Source organism: the organism of the source record quoted next, unplaced genomic scaffold (assembly GCF_019419815.1).
Source record: "Pyrus x bretschneideri cultivar Hongxiangsu unplaced genomic scaffold, Pyrus_bretschneideri_v1 Contig37, whole genome shotgun sequence".
Lineage (NCBI taxonomy): Eukaryota > Viridiplantae > Streptophyta > Magnoliopsida > Rosales > Rosaceae > Pyrus > Pyrus x bretschneideri.
Window position 1 is genome coordinate 4712061 of NW_025999690.1, and position 22534 is coordinate 4734594.

General features: G+C 37.1%; 2 protein-coding genes across 8 annotated transcripts; one reads left to right on the top strand and one right to left on the bottom strand.

Annotated features, from left to right (window-relative positions):
• Window positions 1–11624: 11624 nt before the first annotated feature.
• LOC103966073 (protein MEI2-like 2) lies at window positions 11625–18703 on the top strand. Of its 7 annotated transcripts, none has more exons than XM_048563940.1 (14): window positions 11628–12214; window positions 12887–12920; window positions 13350–13403; window positions 13534–13677; window positions 13757–14226; window positions 14751–14909; window positions 15006–15122; window positions 15248–15399; window positions 16008–16099; window positions 16213–17155; window positions 17270–17354; window positions 17444–17512; window positions 17684–17863; window positions 17997–18703. In XM_048563940.1, exons 3-14 carry the CDS (start codon window positions 13361–13363, stop codon window positions 18111–18113), a joined length of 2571 nt encoding a protein of 856 aa, XP_048419897.1. In that variant the 5' UTR covers window positions 11628–12214; window positions 12887–12920; window positions 13350–13360; the 3' UTR covers window positions 18114–18703. The 7 variants fall into 7 exon arrangements, with proteins under 7 accessions (XP_048419898.1, XP_048419897.1, XP_048419896.1 ...); XM_048563939.1 differs by having other exon boundaries at window positions 12892–12920; XM_009379220.3 differs by having other exon boundaries at window positions 11628–12920.
• Window positions 18704–19232: 529 nt separating this feature from the next.
• LOC103966063 (ribose-phosphate pyrophosphokinase 4) lies at window positions 19233–21891 on the bottom strand. Its single transcript, XM_009379194.3, has 7 exons — window positions 21675–21891; window positions 20827–21142; window positions 20463–20558; window positions 20244–20312; window positions 20025–20153; window positions 19610–19706; window positions 19233–19531 (listed from the first exon to the last, which is right to left on the bottom strand). The coding sequence occupies exons 1-7, from the start codon at window positions 21788–21790 to the stop codon at window positions 19398–19400; spliced, it is 957 nt and encodes a 318-aa protein (XP_009377469.2). The 5' UTR covers window positions 21791–21891; the 3' UTR covers window positions 19233–19397.
• Between the last annotated feature and the right edge of the window lie 643 nt (window positions 21892–22534).

A 22534-nucleotide genomic window follows, 5' to 3' on the forward strand; every position in this document is an offset into this window, starting at 1 on the left:
AGATACAAAGAAGGCAATTGAATACCGCTCTATTACACGAACACCTAATAAATCTAAGCACCATGCTCCTTGATTATTATATTTTTCTTTCTTTTCCATGGGGGTTTGGTTATCCCTATCACATTCAATTATATACTACCCTGTGGTTCATAGCAAAAGACAAATATATATTATGATATATGTAGCACAAAATAGCATTAGAATACAAAATATATAATATGATATGTATGTGTGTATATATGTAGATATCCCTTTCTCCAATAGCTTGCCGTGAAAACTCCACAAGCTACGGATTTAAAAAAGATGATTTGCCCTTAAAGTTAAAGGATTATTAAGATTTAGATTTACTAAATCCTTTCACAATCATGCACAAAAAGAGGAAGTCGATGGCCCAATCTTGCCGACCAGATATCGAGCGGACACGCATGTGAGGTGAGAGCTAGCCATCCAGGGTTTGCTTTCCTCCTTTCCAAATCTTTCTTTTACTTGTCCAACTAAAATATCAATTCATCTTTCAACATAAAAATAAACCGCTCAATCTATAGATAATACTTTGTCTCATTCATAGCAAAATCAAAGGTTGGAAAAGATGCACGAAGCAAATGTTAAATAACGGTGCAACTTAACTATTTGTTAGTTACATAAGTGTAAGATTTTATCAAAAAAAAATTCTAATGTAATTAGTTATGAGATCACTCAATATAATATATTTAGGTCCGCCGTGTTCAATTAGTATTTCTCCCCACAACTAGATAAAAAGCCCTAACCGCTGACCCATCTTGATCTTTTTTTTTTCTTTCTTCTCTTTGTTTCTAGTTGTAGTTGTTCTCTTGCTCTGTTGACAAGAGTCTTCAGTTCGTGGTTGTGGTCGCTTTCTCGCTTTGTCGATGATAAATTTTGTGATTATGGTCTTGGTCATGGTTTGTTCAATCTCATATTTTAGAGCGGCGATAGTTTTTTAGATATGAGGTGATGGTATTTGTGGGTTGGGCACTTGAGAAAGGACTATGAGAAGAAAAGTCGATGTTTGTTAGATGAGATTCATAGCATGGCTTCTTTGCCAACGATTGCAAACTTATCAAAGATTGGTATGGTTTTTTTCTCGTGGAGCCTCTACATATTCTCAGGCTTGCAACATTTTAGTCCTCGTGACTCAGGTTTAGTGTTTAGGCTAAGGATCCTCTATGATTAAAGAATCATATTCTATTTTTTATGTGTTTGTAACTGTAAGGTTATGATGTTCTTTTAACATATATAGTCTCTTGAGTTATTTTAAGAATACAATTAACATGTTTGTTTTACTATTTTAATAAAATTTCCTTTGCTCAAAGAAAAAGGTTCTACCATGTTTTCCTACTTTTACTATTTTAATGAAATTTCTTTTGCTCAAAGCAAAAGGTTCTATCATGTTTACATACTTTTACATTCGTCAACTCTTCCACCGTCGATGTGAGAAGAAAGTTGTGCTACTCGTTCACATTAGCCGTTCATCTACAAACATCTCCACATGCAAAAGAATAGAAATAAAATATTCATCTGTAGTGAATCTGCGAGCTCGATCATATGGGCTAATCACATGCTTAATTTTTTTTAAAGCTAGTAGCCACTAGGAAGATCCCAATTAATCTTACGTACGAGTCACAAGAGATGAAGAATTTAAGGTGATATAATATCCTTATCCATCCAACTCTTGAATCCCAATGGCCTTTACGGATTAGGATTTGTTTGTAATTGTTTTTAAAATAACTGAAAATGTTTTGAAAAAAAAGTATTTTTGAGTTCTAAAAATATTTAGAATGTTTCATGCAAGAAACATTAGTTATATGTTTTTTCAAGATTTACTTGTGCATTTTACTAAATATTAATTCCAAAAGCATTTTTACTAAAAACATTTCCACAATTTTAAAGCATTTCCAAACTCAAATAACATAAATCAATCATTTTATAACAAAGCAAAAGTGCCTTTTCTCTTTCTATTTTTCAATTGTCCACAAGCTAAATATATATGATTAGGATAAAAAGAAGGGAAAGGTTCCTCTCTGGATCCCTTTCATCAAGTCTTCCTCGTCAACTAATTCGGATTCTTGAAATTTGATCTAACGACTACAAACAGAAGCCTACTTTAAAAGTTATAATAACTTTAGTTGTTTGATTAAATTTAAAAAACCTAGATTGTTTGATGGGAAGGAATTGATGGAAGGGATCGGGATCCCTTCCCAAAAAGAAGGTGATTCAATTGGCATCATCTCCAAGGGCAAACCGAGTGCCGTACCCAACACGGAGCCATTTCTCCCCTTATCCCTTCAACTTTACCAATCCTTTTTTAAGAAGCTAAAGCCCAAAACAAAACTCGTTAGGTAAAAATTCTCTTCCTTAAATGATTGATTATGTCAATATTCGTATTAATAATCTCGATAATGTATTCATAACATGTTAGTTTTACCATATATTGACATGTTGTCCACTAATCTTATTTAACAATTTATGGACACAATATTAATAATACGTTTAACAAACGTTTGGTTCAAGCAACTCATTACTAGGATTTGGTAGTATTCACCTTCATTTGAAAATAAGAAGTCTTAGGTTTGAATCTTGTGTGACTTAACTGAACTTCCTATCCGCATACTGTGAAAATATATGGATGTACTCAAAACAAACGTCTGGTTCAAAAAAAGAATTGATTGTTTGAGAGAGATTTTGAACCTTTCTTGAAAAAGATATAAATAGTGCATAAAAATATAGCATGCATTTCAAATTTCCAATTTGTGGCATATAAATTTGGGTACCACGTAAATTATGAGCCACATTTAATGGACGAAGTGGACTTGCCAGCCTACCCATATGCTGCAAATATCAAATATGCAATCCTGGCAAAGCAAACCAAATCCAATGCCAAACCAAATATCGACCAATAGAAATCAAACACGCACTCCTGCAAACCGAACCCTAATCCGAGTAATCACGTGTTGCACGGATCCGTAGTCCCAAAAAATGTCAAACTGTACATGCACCAAATACGTACCATCAAAACATTCGTACGTATAAAAATACCATACAGGACGTACGTATTTGTATTATTTGTGTGTAATCGTTGGGGAAGGCAAAGAAATGAAAAGGATATCCGTAACCTCCATTGCAAGTGTATCCCATCGTGTCGATGTCCTCCATGTGCCCCACGCGGCCACGTGAACTTTCCTTGAGCAAGCTGTGGCCGTCGTTTCCTTGAGCAAGCTGTGTGACCGTCGGGGAAAGTGGGTGACCCTGCAACCTTCTTCATACTGTTGTGTGATGGTAGGATCCGACAGGTGTCGGTATGCAAATTGCATGGTGCATAATTGACAAGCTTATCTTTTAAAGTGAGACTCTTCATAGACTTTTTATCATCTCATAATTTAACGTTAATTTATTTGTTAATATTATAAAATATTATACTAAAAACATGAGGTGCAGAAAGTCTATAAGAGTTCTATTTTTAAGAGAATCAGCTTAGCATTCCTCTTGATCAAGTATAACATTATCGTTATACTAATTTTTATTTCTTACACATCTTTTTTATTTTTAATTATCGAATCGAATGAGTTAAAAAATAATAACAACAAAAAATCAATAAAAATTTATGAAAAATAAAAATATGTGTTAATAGCATTCTCCTTATCTACTCAATCAAACGGGCAGTGTGGTGCTTTCAACACAAATTTTTTTACCGACACATTTTTCTGAATTGTTTGTGGTCATATCAAATAAATGAAAGATTATTAAATGATAAAAATTAGATAAAAAATAGAGGTGCGAAAAGCACCACTCAATAAATAAATGCTTGATGCCAACGTGCTTGCAGCTCAGGCACCCGAAAGGCCAAAAGCACTAATATGTGGCTACTTGGAGTTCCACACTTGCACTTTCGTTTTCACTTGTAATTACTTTCACGTCTATAGTTGGGGAGGTTGGGACCTAGATGTCCAATTATAAATTGCTTTTGATACAATTGCGGTACTTGTGTGAGTGGTGGTCATCATATGCCACGCATACATGAGACGATCATTCTGATTTGAATGGTTGAGATAGTTTATGACTAATTAAAATAAATTTGAGTTCAGAATGGACTAAACATGATGAGTTATGAATCTACAATAAAGTAATTTATCTAATTTGTCTTTAAATATGAGTTACAAGTCAAGTCTTACAAGTTCATGTCAATCTAATCTTCTCTTAAGCTCTAATCTCATCTAGCCCACCAAACGAGCCATAAATGATCATATAAGCACACGACTAATAAACATATTGATCCCTCCAGTGAAATTTCCATCTTACACTAATAACAATGACAAACATTTACTCCAAATGAGGTCAAGAATTTCAAATTACATACGGTAAGTTAAATTTTGACTTGTAAGTTACTGCCATCAAATGACAACTAATAATCAAAATTCAGAAGGACGACCGACTAAAATTAGCCAATCCCGTCCAATAACATGTAAAAAATGAGGCCGAAGAGTTGGTTTGGAAGAATGATTGCTGTCGAAGTAAAAGCAAATATGAAGAGAAGAAAGGTGAGAAATGTGAACTACAACTAAGTCAAGCAAATGATAAGTAATAAATATTTGCATAACTCGCTCGTTTTGCATGTGATCAACTACATATTTTTAGAAGATTCCAAGTGTCAACACGTTTCCCTCTAGAAACTAAGCAGATGAGAAACTAATGTACAAACTTGCTAGGTAGGTTTCCTTGTTTGATGTTTCATGCAAATACCATGCAATTGGAATTTACAAGTCAGGCTCTTTTCTCCTTGTATAGCTATTTTGGGCTAATTCCCAAAAAGATTTGAAAGGATTGGATCTGCTATGTCATGCACCAGTGGTCCATCTACATCTAATAGCCCATTTAGACATAATACAAAAGTGGGGCCCATGCTCACAAAGATTTTACGTAATCAAATAAATTGAATTGAGAATGAGTAGCATTGAGTAGAAATCATAATCGAATTCTTATGGAAGTTGTTTACTAAACTGTGTGAAATCAGAGTAGGAATGATGCTAATTTCATAAAAGTTGTTTACTGAATACCCCTAAATCGGAATTAAAACCAGTATAATTACTTAACTCCCCATGTTCTAAATAAATTAACTTATGTGCTGGGTAATAACTTTAATTTCCATAACAACATATCCTTATAATTATAGAAACTTTCTACCTCTTTATAATATAATCCATAATTTTATAAAATATGTGAGGGTGTGAGGGGTAAAATTCATGTATTCCTGATTGCACCTAACTCTTAAAGTCCCACCTCCCACCAAGGAATCTAGTTCCTTCAAAAGGAGGAGTTGAATTCAATTTTTATGTAGTCTTGATTCCTTCATATCATATTAAACATAAGAATAATTCGTAATCAGAATCAGAACTCTTTATTTTCATCTAATTACAAATGCAGAAACACATCCTTAAGGTTCAGGCTCGGTTTTTACTTTTGGCTGTTACATGAGTGAAAAAAATAGTTTTTAAGTTTTGATTATCTAATTTGTTTAATTGCAAGAAACATATAATTTACATAACCATGTAGGCTATGATGGTTATAGTTTATTAAATAACCATCTCTTTACGAGTGCCAACTTTCTCTCTCAATAAGTGGAATATGGTTATAGTTTATTATTTTTTTTATATGTTAGCAGAGAGAATCGAACTCAAGACCTTTTTTTTTTTTGTTGAAAATTAGATATTATTAAATACGAATTTAAATGTTTACATCAGAAGCCAGAGAATTAAATAACCACTCTGGCTCAAAGCAATCCTACAGATGACTACCCCCACACGCGTGACATAAGATGTCACTTGATGCGCAACCCCATTACAAACACAAGGAGTAAAAAGAAACTCTACTAAACATAATTGTCGTTTAATATGGTTAATATCCCATAGAATACCTTCCATGATTGCCTTTGGTTGCAAGATCCCCTTAAGCATGTCCATGAAGACCTTTGAATTAGTTTCCAACTGAACAACCCCAAAACCTTTTTCCACACAAGCCAACAATGCCGATCTCATTGTTTTCACCTCCTGCCATGATGCTTGATTCATATAGAATTTTTCCCACACCTCTAGCACCATTAAAAATCCCCGTAAAAAACCACCTAAGCCAGTGCAAGTACACCAAGCTCCATCACAATTCACTTTGATTGTTCTAAATGGAGGCTTTATCCGCCTTTCGTGGCTCGCCTTTCTCACTTGCTGCCCACGCCCTGGTTGCTGTGCATGTTCCCCCTTACATCCCACAATCTCACCCCATTGTTGTCGAAGTAGTTCCAACGCAACACTAGGTTTGACATCAACCTTCTCAAAACACCACACTATTCCGACACTTCCATATCCTCCACAAACCACCCAACGCATTAGATCACCAACCTCTCCCTCTTCGCCATATTTATTACACAACCAATTCCAACTCTCCAAAAAATCCTCACCCACAATCATTGTCACATCTAATTGAAACGGAGAACCAAACCAAAAAATACGAGCAAACGGGCAACGAAAGAATAGATGAACCTGCGTTTCCACATCGTCTACATAGAACGGGCAACTAGGCTCTAAGCAAATCCCCCGACACTGCAAATTAGTACGCACAACAAGGATATTCTTGCACCCCTTCCAAACGAAATGGCAAAACTTAGGAGGAACCTTTAACTGCCATAATACCATCCAGACCGGATCCTTAGTGTCTGCCCTACTTGATTGTCCCACACATTTCCATCCAAGCTCCCTATTCCGATTTATCTCTTGAGCCATCATATACCCTGATTTAATTGAATACACCCAATTCCGAGTGTAATGCCAAATAATACGATCAGGACATCCAAATTGGCTAAGCGGCATACATAATATAATACGAGCTTCCTCATCATTGAAACACCTCTCAATAATATCCCTCTTCCATTTACCCCAAGGACCACAATGTCGGCAACCATTCTAGGCATCTCCTTAGAGCATCTCCAAAGGAGATGTCAAAATGTCCACATAAGTTATAATAGTAATAAAAGACTACACTAATATTCTCCAACCGAAATGCCAATTCCTATGTGGTGCTTGACATGGATTGGCAGCAAAGAGATTACTGTCAAATTTGACAGCAACTTCAAATATTTTTTTATTAATTTTTTTATGGGAAACGCTGAAGGAAAACGAAGAAGCTAGAAAGACTGAAGCTTAAATTTTGGAAAACTAGAGAGAGAACAGAGAGAAGAAAAGCAAAAAGTCAAACGCAGAAGCCAGATATAAGAAAGACTCCTCATTCTTCAGCTTCTCTATGTCGTACATCGCACTGTTCTCGGAGGTTGCGTTTGATTGTATTAGTGTCAGGTTCGAATTGGGTGTGAGGGACTTGCGGGAGGGAAGCTTGCAGAGCTTCCATGCCTGAAGGAGTGAAGTGAGGAAATCCGGGGGTTTTGAAAGATGTCGAAATGGGTAATAAAATAATAGTTTAATAAAATAAAAGAAAAAAAATAGCGTAATAAAATAATATTTAATTTGACATACCGAGTGGAGAGCAAAATTTTGAAAGATGTCAAAATACCACATAGGCTGTCAAATTCAAATTTTATGTTTAAAATTTGACATCTCCTTTGGAGATGCTCTCATGTCTCAAAATAGCCTGAAACGTATGCGGCGTAGGCAACCATAGGTCCTTCACAATCTGGATACTCTTCCCATCTCCAACCCTCTATCGTATGCCAACCAACACTTTCCTCCCCTGCAAAATTCCCTTCCAGCCCTATGAAGTTCCCCTTCCCACTGACGCTTCTAAAAAAGACGAAGAATGATAGTATTTGGCTTGAAGCAATTTAGCCAAGAGTGTCAAACTCAAGACTTTTGAGTACATCTTTCTGTCTCGCATTTATACTTATTTTAGTAAAAAATAAAAATAAAATAAAGGGTAATCCTCACTTTATTACCCTCAATTATCATGAAATTCGTACTTTGCTACCCTTAGTTTTTTTTTTTTTTTTTTTTTCAACTCACTTCATACCTAAAGTTACAATTTGTTTCCAAAATCATACTTCGGTTACTTAACCGTTAAGTCAACTGTTAAACGATGACGTGACATGCCTTTAACTCCACAAAAAATTCTAAAATCATAAAAAACTAATCAATTCATACTTGTAGTGTTTTTTACAGCACGACAGAGATAAGCCACACGAACATGTTTGACACGTAGATGGATGAGGGTAAGTGGAGTACCTATTGGAATAAAGATAGAGGGGGTTGCATTGGTGTAGATTTAGAGTGGGTTGATGGGGATGATATGTAAGAGGTTGCACGGGTGGAGATGGAAGTGGTTGAGAGAATTTATATTTTTATCCTGTATTTTACTATTTAACTTTTCAAAAAAAAAAAAAAGGATTAATTTGAATTAGAATGCCTACATCTTTTATATAGTTGTTAAATTAAACATTCATCACTTTTAAAGATTTGATTAAGGTTCTTTGATTAATTGCCACCTCAATAATTTTCTATTTATTTAATTTCCATGTCATTAATTTAAATGCACTTATATAGAGGAATAAGGTAGTGTTAACCCTAAAAATTACAAAACCTACGTGGCACGCAGGCCGAGTAACTAATAAGCTAACTACGTCCTTCGGTTGAATGCGGGGCGTGCCAACTCGTCGGCTGAGGAGTAAAATTCGTTGATGTTGCGTTGAGCGCGTTGTTGACTTCTTTATCTTGCGACTGCGACCTAGGAAGGAACGCTCTCGGTTTTTGGGTTCTAGAGCCTGAAGACAAGGCTACTAATTCTGCGAAGTTCACAAATCGTCGGCGCCCAATTCGGTCACTGTGATTATATTCGTAAGAGTATAGGCACGTCGAATCGACACCAAACTATATGGACACAGGTACTCAAATGTGATGTATGTCTTGATGGTGAATGTAGTTCGGCCGTCGGAATGCCGAACTCTGAAACTCAATTGTGAGTATCCAATCATAAAATCACTCGGCGTCCAGTACGCCGAATAACGTAATTCGTAACACCTTACTATGTCGAGAAGGCTAGCAAGGTGACCTCTACCAACAAGGGTTTGAAAACCCTTCTCGGCCAAGACTTAGATAGGTAACCAGTCGGCCTTGACGCAGTGCTGTTTATCCAAACTGAAGGTGCTTCTCGGTCGGCTGATTCTACGGCAACAATGATTGTTTATCCAAACTGAAGGTGTTCGCCGGGTGCCTCCACAGTACTGTTTATCCAAACTGAAGGTGTGTTGGCGGAAGAGAAAAGGAAAAAATCTCAAGAAGTATGAGAGGCTTTGCGCAGGGCAATTGTATGTTGAATCGAAGGTCCTCTGCATTGCATGATTTCTTGTATTTATAGCCCCCATTCCTTGAGACCAACTCGCACCTTATCTGGATTCGGAGTCTTTGTCCTGTTCCAACTTCACTTCGAACAAACCTACCCCCATTAGGACTTTGAATTTTCCCCTCTTCCGAGGCTTTCTTCTCTGCCGGCTGGGAATCCTGGTTGCACCAAGACTTCCTCGACCCTTTCTGTTTATCTGGACTACTCCTTCTTAGGATAGGACTCGACTGACCCTGTTAACCGGCTCGGATTTTACCACTCGGCCCATAGTATTTGATGCAGCCTTGGGCCGAGCATAACCTTCTGCTCGGCCCAACAATATTATTTCGGGCCCAAACAGGTAGCTTATCAACTAATTACATATAATATAGGAATTTAATTTCATCAATCCCCTTCTATGCATTAAATGACATTTTTGTAATAAAATAAAATAAAAAATTAATTAACCAATTCCTCATTACCTTATTATCAGTATTTAAAAAAAAAAAAAATTTCTCTTTCTATTGACAATGTCTCAATAAAAGTCTTCAATACATATTTTTTCACGTATGAATATATAAAAAATATAATTAAAACTTAGGGAGTTTTAACGAAAAGCCCACGGTACTGTTTACTTTAACGAAAAACCACATTTTTACACTAAAAATTCAATCATGGTACTATTCACTTTACCCTTTATTTTGTTTTTATCATTAAAACTCAAAGTTTTCAAGCCTTTTTCATTAGTTTTCCTTAAAACTTATGGTACATTTGAGAACAAAAGTATCGACTTTTGGTACGTTTAGATTTCAATTGTACCGAGAAACCAAATGTACCATAAAACCAAATGTACCCATTGTTATGTAACTCTTTTGGTACGTTTAGATTTCAAATGTACATAGAAACCAAATGTACCAAAATTTCAAATATACCATAAAACCAAATGTGCCCATTGTCAGGTAACCCTTTTGGTACGTTTAGATTCTGAATGTACCAAAAGACCAAATGAACAAAAAATCACAAATGTACCACAAAACCAAATGTCTCTGTCAAATAACCCTTTTGGTACATTTACATTCCAAATGTACTGAGAAATACACAAAATCAAATCCACTATACAACTAAATGTGTCCATATTATAGGAAACTAGACGTAGCCATATAATCAAACAAATCTTTATTATGTGTTGGGTCTTCTAAATAATAAAATCTGACAATTTTTTTTATATACTATTCTACTATATTCACAAAAAAAAAAGTACAATTATAACAAACAATAAAAAAATGTATAGAGATGGATAATAAATGCATAAATATAGGGATAAGAGGAAAAGAAAAAGAAAATGAAAACGAAATGTCTAGGAAAAGTCATGAAAAGCTAAATTCTAAACAAAATTGAACTTATGTGAAAAACTGAAATTAATAACCAAAATTTTAGGAAAATGTTTGATCAAAATTTCAAAAGAGTGTATGTTTAGTCTAAAAAAATTAAAAAACAAGCCGCCTATATCAAAACGCTCCTTTTAAATTTTTTGAGACTTGAGAGCAAATCTTAACTTTAGGTATGAAAGTGAGACGAAAAAAACTAAGAATAGCAAAATGTAAATTTCACAATACTTGAGGTTGAGGGCAGTAAAATGAGAATTGGAAAAAAAACAAGTAAAAGATGTCTAATGAGTATATATGCAATGCACCACTAACAAAATTAATTCAACATTTAATCAAATAGAATCATATAATTACAGCATGAATTTCCTTACAAACATAAACACTATTTCATTTTTATTTTTGTTTCAAATACTCAAATGAACTAAGGCATGCCCAGCCCATGTTCGTGCCTATTAAAAGGGCCAGCCCATAAGGTGCAGCGGGTTGGGTCCAACCCGTTCTCGGAGGCTCGGATAAAGTCGACCCACGACAAAAACACGTGGCCCCTACCAAATGGCTCTAGTATATTCCATCATGCCATACCGTAGAAAAATAGTGGAACCCGACTCTGTCGTCGACGCAACGACACGTCAGCTACCCCATCACTTAAAGTGATACAATAATCCCCTGCATCCACCACCCCCGAAACCTCCCTCCAATCCCCCTCCCATTGGGCAACCCGGCGCCCTATCTAATCATAAAGTACCACGTAGCACCGAAAGGAGAGGGAAAGCATGGCAGTTGCGTAATTCCAGCTGGAACGAGGGTCAAAGACCCCCGCGAAATTATCTGAAATTTGTAAAGGACTTGGAGTGTGGCGTGTCACATCTCTCAAAAGCTTCGTGTCAACGGACGCCAAATGAGATTCAAACGCAGCCGAATTTCTGGTTGAGGAGAGAGATAGAGAGAGTAAAAGAGGAGAGAGAGAGAGAGAGAGAGAGATAGAGAGAGAGAGCTTTGTGTTTTGGTGATGGTTTGTGTGTGAGTGTCTGAAAAATAATAGTAAAAAAAAATATATATATAATAATTTTGTAATTCTGCTGCTGCCAGTGCTACTTGCCTCCAATCATTTGACTCTTTTTTTTTTCCATTTTTTCCCCCAAATTTTAATATAATTTTGGAGTTTGTGGTGTTGCAATTTTGGATTTTCTTCTGAGAAGCAATTTTCTTACATTTTCGCTCTGGTTTCCCGGCGAGAGAGAAGGAAGTAGAGGAGTAGACGAAACAAATATCTCTGCTTCTACGAAACTCTCACGCGCATAGACCCTCTCTCTCCTCTCCTCTCCTCTCTTTCTATTTCTAGAATTCCATGATCATGACAAAGAGCTCTCGAATTCAGTATGCCAGATAACCCAACTCCAATGGACTCTCTCTAACTGCTATTTTTGTTCTACTCTCTCTCTCTCTCCCTACACTCTTTCAATTTTCTCTATTCTTTCCCCTTTTCGGAATTGATTGAGGTAATTCGAATTTGGGTTTTTCGTTCGTTCGATTTTTTTGAAGTTTTGGGATTTTTGCATGTGATTGGGTGATGATATTGCATGTGGGTTTTTCTACTTTTTGTGAATTTAGTTTGCTATTGAGGGAAAGTTGGGTAATTTGGAGCTAATTTTGGGTTCTGAAGTAGGTAGGTGTAGAGAAAGTTTCAACATTTAAGGCCATTTGTTGAATTTGCATGCTAAATTTGAGTTGGGAACTTCGCTTACTTGTTACCCAGTTGGGTTTTTGAGCTACTTTTTCTGTTTCTTTCATCTTAATTTGCAAACAATTTGATCATGTTTGACTTATCATTTTATTTTTTGGGCAATCTGTCAAGCTGATAGTATTTGACCCCCATCAATTCGAAAACTTGCATGGGTTCTGATAGACCCTGTTGATAATGGTAGAGAAATCTGTAGCGATATCAGTCCATCCGATCGTCGGCAATTCTGGTGGATGTTTGATTTTAGTGCTGCTGAATACTTAGTCCTTTGATTATATTCTTCCTGCATAAATTTGTCTGTATACTTGTTCGCAGATTTTTTTATTTATAAATTTGTGAGTGTACTCATTTGCCTCTCCAAGTATGATAGTTCTGACATATATGTGTACATATTCTGATGCTCTTCTGTTTTTTCTTGGTTAAAATGAAGATCAGTTATTGATGCTTTCCAGTTTCTGTACGTGGTGAGTCACATTATGTTGATTGCTCTGTTGACTCACAACTATAGAAACACTGTGGAACTTAGCTAAAGTCTTTGCTTTTGGAGTTGTTAAGTTAGCTATAAATTATGTTAAAATCCTAATGAAACATACAGAGCACGATAATGAAATATGCGGAGCAACATGATTGGGATTCAGGACTACCTTTACCTTGTATAGTCACCCAAACGACGTTTTTAACCATGCACTTGAACTCAGGATAAACTTCACAACTTTCTTTGTTTTTATTTTTTGCACCATATTGAGTTCTGTCTGTATTATTTGTTCGTTAATATTTTTGGATACATGTGAGGTATCTGCATCTACGTATGCATGTTTTCTGAACTAGCAAAATACATTTTGAGAGTTTGGTAATAACTGAACGTTATATATTTACTTCCCTTGTTTTTTCAGAAAGTGGTTCAATGGAGAAACATTTAGGGGATACGATATTTGGTCATTCTGAAGGTTCCCTCTCTTTTCTTTACTGATGGAAGCATTGCACAGGAGCATAGCCACGTACATATGCTATATACATATATTTCCTTATGGATGCTGGATGTTTCTCTTGATCAGTCATTTATAACCAATTTTGTAGGGGCCTTCAAGATTCCATCTGCTAACAATCCTAGAAAATCTGAAAGTAAAGCATGGGGGACCCTTCGTGCAACTGAGGCATACCATGAATCAAGTGATACTAGCTTGTTTTCGAGTTCGTTACCTGTCCTTCCACATGAAAAGTGTACGTGCAAGTTATTTTTTTGAATGAAAACGTTATCCCTATCTGTAGAATGTTGAGACTTGATTTACCGAATATGCAGTGAACTTTTCTGTTTCGGAGCATTTTGGTCAGTCTGTTGATGATAGTTTACCCAAATCAAGCAATGTTGAGCAAGAAAATGAGGTTAAGGATCCACTTGAAAATGATGAATCAAATGCATTCAGGGTCATGCTTCCTGATGATGAAGATGATCTCTTAGCAGGCATAATGGATGATTTTGATCTAAGTCGATTGCCTAATCAGCTGGAGGAGATGGAAGAGTACGATCTGTTTGGAAGTGGAGGTGGAATGGAATTGGATTCTGAGTCCCAGGATAGCATCAGTATTGGCATGTCAAAACTAGGCATATCTGATGGGGTTGTTCCAAATGGAATTGGTCTTTATGTCCTTCCAAACGGTGTGGGAGCTGTGGCTGGGGAGCACCCGTATGGAGAGCATCCATCTAGAACCTTGTTTGTTAGAAATATCAACAGTAATGTCGAGGACTCTGAATTGAGAACTCTATTTGAGGTATGCTACTGTGGTTGTCAGTTTTATATGGCCTCTTTGACTGGCTTGTTTTTTCTATGTGTTGGTTCAATGATGATTTGTTTTCTTTCCGGTTGTTGAGTTGGGGGTTTTGGAGTTCCATTTTGGTTCTCTTTGTCTTCTTGGTCCATATTGTTGTAACTTGCACTAGCGAACTCATTGACTAATACAAGTAGGATTTGGGTTTAGTAATTTAATAACAATCCTGTTAATGTTAGAGACCTCAATCTGCTACATTTCGGAGTAATGTACTCCGATTATTCATTAGAGATAATTTTAAGCCTGTGCCAACATTCTTGTCAGTGGGAAGTTCTTTGCTGCAGTCTTTTTTTAGATTATGAATTTGGTGCACTGGTCATTCTGCCCTTGCTAATCTTTTGGAGAATTTGCTCTTAATTTGGTATTGGCAGTGCTTTTCTGATTTTATTCCCCTTTAAAAATAAAAGTTCTTGTAAATGCATGTATATAATTTTTCACTCATTCAAAGAACTCTCAACTTTTTGTAGCAATATGGGGATATCAGAACTTTATACACTGCATGCAAGCATAGGGGCTTCGTGATGATATCTTACTATGACATCCGAGCTGCTCGCACTGCAATGCGTGCATTACAGAACAAGCCCTTGAGACGGAGGAAACTCGACATTCATTTTTCAATTCCCAAGGTTTGAATAAATGTCTTCTATTATAATTTGTTCTGTCCCTTGTGATTCAATTACAATATTCATAATGCATCTGTCCTTTTCTCTGCTGAAATTCAGGACAACCCTTCAGAAAAGGATATCAACCAAGGAACTCTTGTGGTGTTTAATTTGGATGCATCAGTGTCAAATGATGACCTTCGACAGATATTTGGGGCTTATGGGGAAGTCAAAGAGGTAAACTTTTGTGGAAAATGATATGTCTTTTTCTTATTGTCCTTGTATTGCATGTGCAGTTGTGCACCCTTTCGCTGTCTTCATTGGTTGTATAAAATCTGAATTTTCAAGAGTACAAAATGCAGATCCGGGAAACCCCACACAAGAGACACCATAAATTCATTGAGTTTTATGATGTTAGAGCTGCAGAGGCAGCTTTAAGGGCATTAAATAGGAGTGACATAGCTGGGAAACGCATAAAGCTCGAACACAGCCGCCCTGGTGGAGCACGTAGAAAGTAAGTATCAATTTACTGACTGCGGGTTCTGCAACAATTAGACAATTTGAGCTCAGGCATTTTGCTTTGCCCTGAATTTTATCATCTTTGTAATTTCCTAAGAGTGGCAAATAGCGAGGCAAAAGGGTTTTCTTGGATCTCAGTTGTGATTAACTAGTCGTATTTCCAAAACTCAATTATATCCAAGAGAATATATTTTTCCTTTAGTGGATGACTCTATACGTGTCTTCAAGCACTGTCAATTATTGTACGGAATCAGGTTCACAACAAATACAAGTTTGTGGTGAAGATTAATCTGAAGTGTTTATGAGAACTTAGATCTGTTGGAATCATATCCAGGGATATACTTTCAAAGGTTTTTTCGTTTACTCATCCAATACAGAGGTCCGGTGCAATATGTAGCTTATTTAATACATAGATCTTCTGCTATATGTAGACTGTCTAGATGCGGCTTTGATCATTGGATATCACTGTTCTGTTATGTTTCAACTCCTTTGTGCTGTACATATAACCCCTCTGAATCCATACTACAGACTTAATGTTGATGTTGTCGTTAAACCGTTAAGTGGGGTAAATAATTAATTCATCGCACTTTTTGTTTTGTGTAGCTTGATGCAACAACTTACTCAAGAGCTTGAACAGGATGAAACTCGGAGTTTCAGGCATCAAGTGGGTTCACCTGTGACCAACTCTCCTCCAGGTAGATCTCTCAGATCTGGAATTCAATTATCTTTGTGCTTGTGTATATTGATTACTGTATTGGTATTGGAATGAACATCCAGCTATGAGCTAAAACAATGGCTACCATGACAGGTACCTGGGCACATATTGGAAGCCCCATTGAGCATAATCAATATGCTTTTAGTAAGTCTCCGGGTCTGGGAAGCCTCAGTCCAGACAGTAACCATTTGCCTGGGTTAGCTTCAATTCTCCCAGCTCATTTTTCTAACTCTCCAAAGATCGCGCCTATTGGTAAGGACCAAGGAAGGGCAAACCATATAAATCAGATGTATAGCAACTCTCCATCAACACAAGGAGCAGCGTATCAACTTTCTCATTCTTATCCAGAGCAGAAATTAAGCGCAAGTCCAGGTCCCATCTCATTGGGTGAGTCAAATTCAACTTCATCAGGGATTGGAACTTTGTCAGGTCCTCAGTTTCTCTGGGGCAGTCCATCTCCATCTCCTTCTGCTGAGCCTAGTTCTTCTGCCTGGCCAACCTCGTCTGTGGGGCATCCATTTTCATCCAGTGGACAGGGGCAAGGCTTTCCATTGGCCAGCCGGCATGGCTCTTTCCTCGGTTCACACAACCATCATGTGGGGTCTGCTCCATCCGGTGGTGTTCCTCTAGAGAGGCATTTTGGTTTTTTCCCAGATTCACCGGAAACATCGTTCATGAATCCAGCGTTTGGGGGCATGGGTTTAAGTCGCAACAGTGGGAATTACATGATGAACATGGGTGGTCGTGCAACTTTGAGTGCTGGTGTTGGTCTTCCCGGAAACATTACTGAAAATGGCTCACCTAGTTTCAGAATGATGTCAATGCCAAAGCATGGTCCTTTGTACCTTGGGAATGGTTCATATACTGGACCGGCAGCAACCATCAATGAGATGTTGGCTGATCGTGGTAGAAGTCGGCGAATAGAGAATCCTGGGAATCAGATGGATAGCAAAAAGCAGTATCAACTTGATATAGATAAAATTGTCAGTGGGGAAGATACTAGGACTACTTTAATGATAAAAAACATCCCGAACAAGTAAGTAAAAGTTGTAATCAGCCTCAAAAGTAGATGTGTGCAGCTGTTTTTTTGGTGGGTTATGGTTTTGAATACCTGTAATCATTTTGCTCTATATTGTCTTTCTCATATTAGGTACACTTCCAAAATGTTGCTGGCTGCTATTGATGAAAGCCACTGTGGTACATACGACTTTCTCTACTTGCCAATTGACTTTAAGGTAATTCTTTGCACTAATACTGATGTGATTGCTCTATAATTTCTGCAAGTTGATGCTAGTGGAACAAACTTCTTTTTTTTTTTTGGCAGAATAAGTGCAATGTGGGGTATGCCTTCATAAATATGGTGTCTCCTACCCACATTATAGCCTTTTATGAGGTCAGTTTTGGTTATTTTTGTCCGTTTGTTTGTTGCTGGTCAATCCCAAGAACTATATCCAAATATTTAACCGTTAATACGAGAATGCTTTATAAATTCATCAATCAGAGTTAAAACTATTTGGAACACGTTCAATTTTTACAAGTACTTGTACAATTAAAATTGCTGCAGGCATTTAATGGGAAAAAGTGGGAGAAGTTTAACAGTGAAAAAGTTGCTTCATTGGCATATGCACGAATCCAGGGCAAAACTGCCCTGGTGACTCATTTTCAGAATTCAAGCCTAATGAATGAGGACAAGCGTTGCCGGCCCATTCTCTTCCACTCGGAAGGCCAAGAGACTACTGACCAGGTTATATGTTGGATTTATCTGTCTTTTTTGTGTGGTTAATTTTCATAATTCGACCTCAACATTGACTCTGCTAAGTCATTCGAATACCGTGTATTGTTTTCTGTTGATTTCAGTATGTTTGTCAATCCTCCAGGAAAATTACCTTTCCAGAAATTTGAACATATGTATTCGGCAGCCAGATGGATCTTACTCAGGAGACTCATTGGACAGCCCAAAGGGGGATCTGGATGAGAAGCCAGAGAACAGTTAACAGCGTATCGTTATAACTTACTCGCCTGATCAGGGGGTAGGGCTGCTAACTTGTGCATAGTTAAGTGTACAGTGTAGAGAAAGAAGTCAAGCTACGGGGCGTATAATAACTAAATTATGGCTAGTGTCTGCTTTTGAGTGCTGGATACCTCTGATATTTACTGAGGAACTTATTGAAGTGAAAGCGGCCTAGAGCATTTAGTTAATTTGTAGAGGTGCAAATTGTTATTCAACCAAGGGAGTCGAATAAGGTGAAGCATATCGCTGAATTGTGAAGTCTCTCTGCAGCCATATGCATTACTCAACAGGTTTCTGCAGAATCTCTCCCTTCGGTTTTTGCCCTTTTTTTAAGGGTAACGTCCTGAGCCTTTCAAATCCTATTTGCAAATACGATTTACGTGTTTACATGGTGAAATGCCTTGTCGGGTTTAGGGATTCAGGTGCTGTTTAAAACGAACAAAAAAAATGAAAGAAGTTTGTATAGCGGGAGGACAAACAGAATCAGCTTGTTCATATGCGTTGGTCTTGTTATGTACCCGAAAAACTTTGTACTGGATTACGTAAATACATGGATGTACAGATGTTTATATATCTCTCATGTGCTTGTACAAATTTATGTGCCCGCTCACAAGTTAAAAGTATACTCCGGTTTATTCTATGCACCCAGATATTGATCATTGAATTCTTAGACTAAAGATCTGATGGCCAAAAACCTCGGTGTATCCTGTGCATCGGAGCAATCCGAAAATCCAGTGCCGGGTGTGATTCTCAAAGAGAATGCTGGCCGAAGTACCTTTAAAAGATGTTGGACTGCCACAAAACATGGCACTGGGGAGCACGATTCATTCGAAGCAGACAATGCATGTTTTGTGCCATGAGCAGTGAGCACAGTACATAAGCAGACAATGCATGTTTTGTGCCATGAGCAGTGAGCACACTACATTTAAATCGAACAAATGCATCATATGCGCGTCACGTTACAAGTTTAATGTGTCATGCAAGGCGCATTTTGCGTCGCCACTGGCTTGTAATTCTCTTTTAATTGCTTTAATCCGAAAGCCAAAAATAAACAAGGGCGTGTGGAGAGAGAAAATGGGCGTGACCCTGAAGTCAACTAATGTGTTTGCGAACATACTTTTAAGCTGAATTATATACCAAATTGTATCAGCCATGTGTCGAGACTCATTAGCAAAATAAAAGGTGGACTCGCCTTCTTATATCGCAGAAATTGGCCGGTAGAATAATGCTGTCATGGATTATGCAAGTTATCGAACTATTTCTCTCTTCAAGTCTGTAGAGCATCAGCAATGGAACCTGCAAGACTTAACACCTCGAAGGGAGCTTTATTAGCTACGGCTTTGACGGTGAGAGGGCAGGAATCCGTGATCCAAAAGTAGGCAAATGCCTTCTCCAAGCCATCTGAATATCAAATCAGGATCGGAATAAGGTTCATGGAAATTACAAGCACGACATAGACAACAGCATGGAGGTACTTACCATCCTTGTGAGTGAACCGCTCCCATGAGCGTTTAGGAAATACACCGTGGGTTACATAAGCGCTAACCTTGGCTGCACCATGAGCTGCCAAAACTTTCTGCCAGAATACGAAGGACACAAAATGAATGATTTGAGGCAAATTTAAAGTTCCGAAAGCATCACATTTTGAAATGTATCTGACGTACACATAACGATAACAGATACAAAGCTACGAGAAGTAATCACAAATAATTTCGAAAAAACAAAGCCATGCGCAAGGTCCATGATCTAGTCCAAGCTCGATAAAATAAAGCTAGCCATATTCTAGTAACTGAGGAATTGCAATGTTGAAAGAACTTAAACTTGTCAAAATTCGGAAGCAACAGATTTGAAGGTACATAAACTGCAGGGAAGAAAAATGTTTATGAGCCATTACCTGGCACTCAATTAGGGTGCCGCCAGATTGCACTAAGTCATCAACGATGACTACATGACAACCAGCAGGATTTCCCTCCTTTATCCGAACTATCCTCTTGTCACCTTCACGAACCTTATTGCACACCACCTGCAATTAAACAATATCCAATTCACAAAGGTGATATTTGAAATAAATTATACAAAATAATTCTCACTTTTGAGAGAAACTCAGACTAACCATGGGAAAATGATCCAACTGCTTGTGGAATCGCTTCCATGCTCCATCATCAGGAAATGCAACAACTATCTGGAAGCAGACTACAGTTAGTATGGAAATATAAAAAAGTACAGAAAATACAGCTAGTTAGCCAGCATTCCTAGATAAGGCATGGAAACCAAACAAAATTTACTGTAATGAAGCATTGTGAGACGCATGGAAGATAATGCGCATGCTCACCTTATCGGAGTCAGAAAGCTGGTGGAGACGCTGCTTTAAGAGTGGAATTCCAGTCTCAAACAAAGGCAAAACATGGTCCCCAAAATAAAACCTTTCCTGCATAAAAATTAAACTGAAGTAATTAACACAAATATTCAGCCAAAAAAAAAGTAATGAAAGCGATAATTTACAGTCTCACACTACTATATTACACCTCAATGAAACAAATATGTATAAATTATAGAATCTATACGTACAAACAACTTGATAGAAGAATTTGTGTCAGAAAATGTAAAAAAAATGACAAGTTTAATTATATTAAAAATTCAAAAGCTCATGCATGAGAACAAAGAGAAGACGAAAAAACCAGCATAACTGAACAAACCTGTAAAGCATGGATGTCATAGATGACTAAACTGGTTGGGCCACCTCTGGATATGGGAATATTTGACAGCATTCTCGCCATGGTAAACGCAGTTGCTACATCCCCTTCTTCTTCCATTCTTTCGAAGGAACCAGTTGGAAAGAAAGGCAATACTAATGTGAAGGACGCAACGAATAGTCGAGGCAGTGCATATATTACAGAAAGCTGCTCAAAGATAACTCCTTGGGAGCTGAAGGATCCCAGAAAGGCAACATGTTGGCCTCGAAGATCTTGTGCATTGTTTATAAATATGTTTGGAAACCCGTCATCAAAATTCCTGTATAAATTCGATCTCAATTAGTATTCCTACTCATCTTACACGGTTTATTTGAGTATTACACAACAGAAGCCATCTGTACAAGCATAACACAAGCGACTAGTTTAACTTTCGGTAATTACTAATCGACATCCCAGATACAAATCTTTTCTCTATTCCCACTTATCTGGTCTAAAAGATTCCATACACTTTCCAATTTACCCAGCATTCAAGTTATCCACTTTCCCAAACTCTTATAGGGCAGAAGCGTTACAAAAGAACAAAAGCTTGGTTCATTTGGTTTTCTTCAATTAATATTAATTGCATCACTACCTTCAGAAAACTAAACAGGCAAAAGAAGATTACCCAACTTTCGTTTTCATTAAGTTAGCTGAAATAACAAGTACCCATCTCAAATTCATCACTAATAGACAAAACAAATCAGATTTAGTAACATGGGTAGTAATGCAAACTATCAAGCAGAACAATAAAGGGGAAAAAAACATGAGAGAGCATGTTAGAGAGAGAGAGAGAGAGAGGGGAGGTGGGGGACCTCCATTTGATGGTCTGGAGGATGATGTGGTCGGACTGAGAAGCGACCTGGCGAGCAAGGTCTTCGCACTCGGCACAGTAGAAGAGGTAGAGTTGCTTCTGCTGTGACTTGTCCATGGCCGTCTGTCTTTCAAAAGAAACAGAAATTTACAGAAAGCACAAACTCCAATGAGACAGAGACAAAGGGTTTCAGGGAGACAGTGAGTTGTAAAACTTGTATGAAGAGTTACGCACCTCTTCATCTGAGGTGTTTTTAATTTTTTTTATAAGAAAACTAATGGAAAAATTTGAAAAATTTGAGTTTTAATGATAATAATAAAATAAAGGGTAAAGTGAATAATATCATGATTGATTTTTTTAGTCTAAAAATGTGATTTTTTGTTAAAATAAACAGTACCGTGAGTTTTTATTTAAAACTCCATTTTTTTATAGTGCCTCTTTCAAAGTTTTAAAATTGTCTTAATTTATACTTTGTGACTTTGTCTAACGATTTATATAATCTTCATTAAATTGATGACATGGTGAGCATGAAACTCGTAATTATGATGACATGTAAGTAATATCTGCACCATATTGACTAAGAAACTCGTCAACTTAATGAATATTTAGACGTTTAAATATCTATAAGGTATAAATTGATACAATTTGGGGGCAAAGTGAGAAAAATGAAACTTAAGGACTAATCTTGGTTTTGCTTCGATTGCGGTCTTCCCAACCCCCTTCGATCGGGGTTTTGTAGTGGCGGCAGCGGCAACTGTGTGGGTGTAGAGTTTGATGTTAGGGTTTCAAGTATTATGGGCTTCTGCTTCTAGAGCTTTAGACTTGGTTTTGAGCTAATGTAACTTTCTTTTTGCTATTTGT

Excerpts from the sequence above, each read along its gene's own strand:
- LOC103966073 (XM_009379220.3), top strand. The coding sequence starts at position 13,361 with ATGGAGAAACATTTAGGGGATACGATATTTGGTCATTCTGAAG. Across the intron at positions 17,513-17,683 it reads ACATTATAGCCTTTTATGAG|GCATTTAATGGGAAAAAGTG; the intron begins GTCAGTTTTGGT and ends AAATTGCTGCAG. Across the intron at positions 17,864-17,996 it reads GCCAAGAGACTACTGACCAG|GAAAATTACCTTTCCAGAAA; the intron begins GTTATATGTTGG and ends TCAATCCTCCAG.
- LOC103966063 (XM_009379194.3), bottom strand. The coding sequence starts at position 21,790 with ATGGACAAGTCACAGCAGAAGCAACTCTACCTCTTCTACTGTGCCGAG. Across the intron at positions 20,154-20,243 it reads AGTTGGATCATTTTCCCATG|GTGGTGTGCAATAAGGTTCG; the intron begins GTTAGTCTGAGT and ends GTTTAATTGCAG. Across the intron at positions 19,707-20,024 it reads GCACCCTAATTGAGTGCCAG|AAAGTTTTGGCAGCTCATGG; the intron begins GTAATGGCTCAT and ends GTATTCTGGCAG.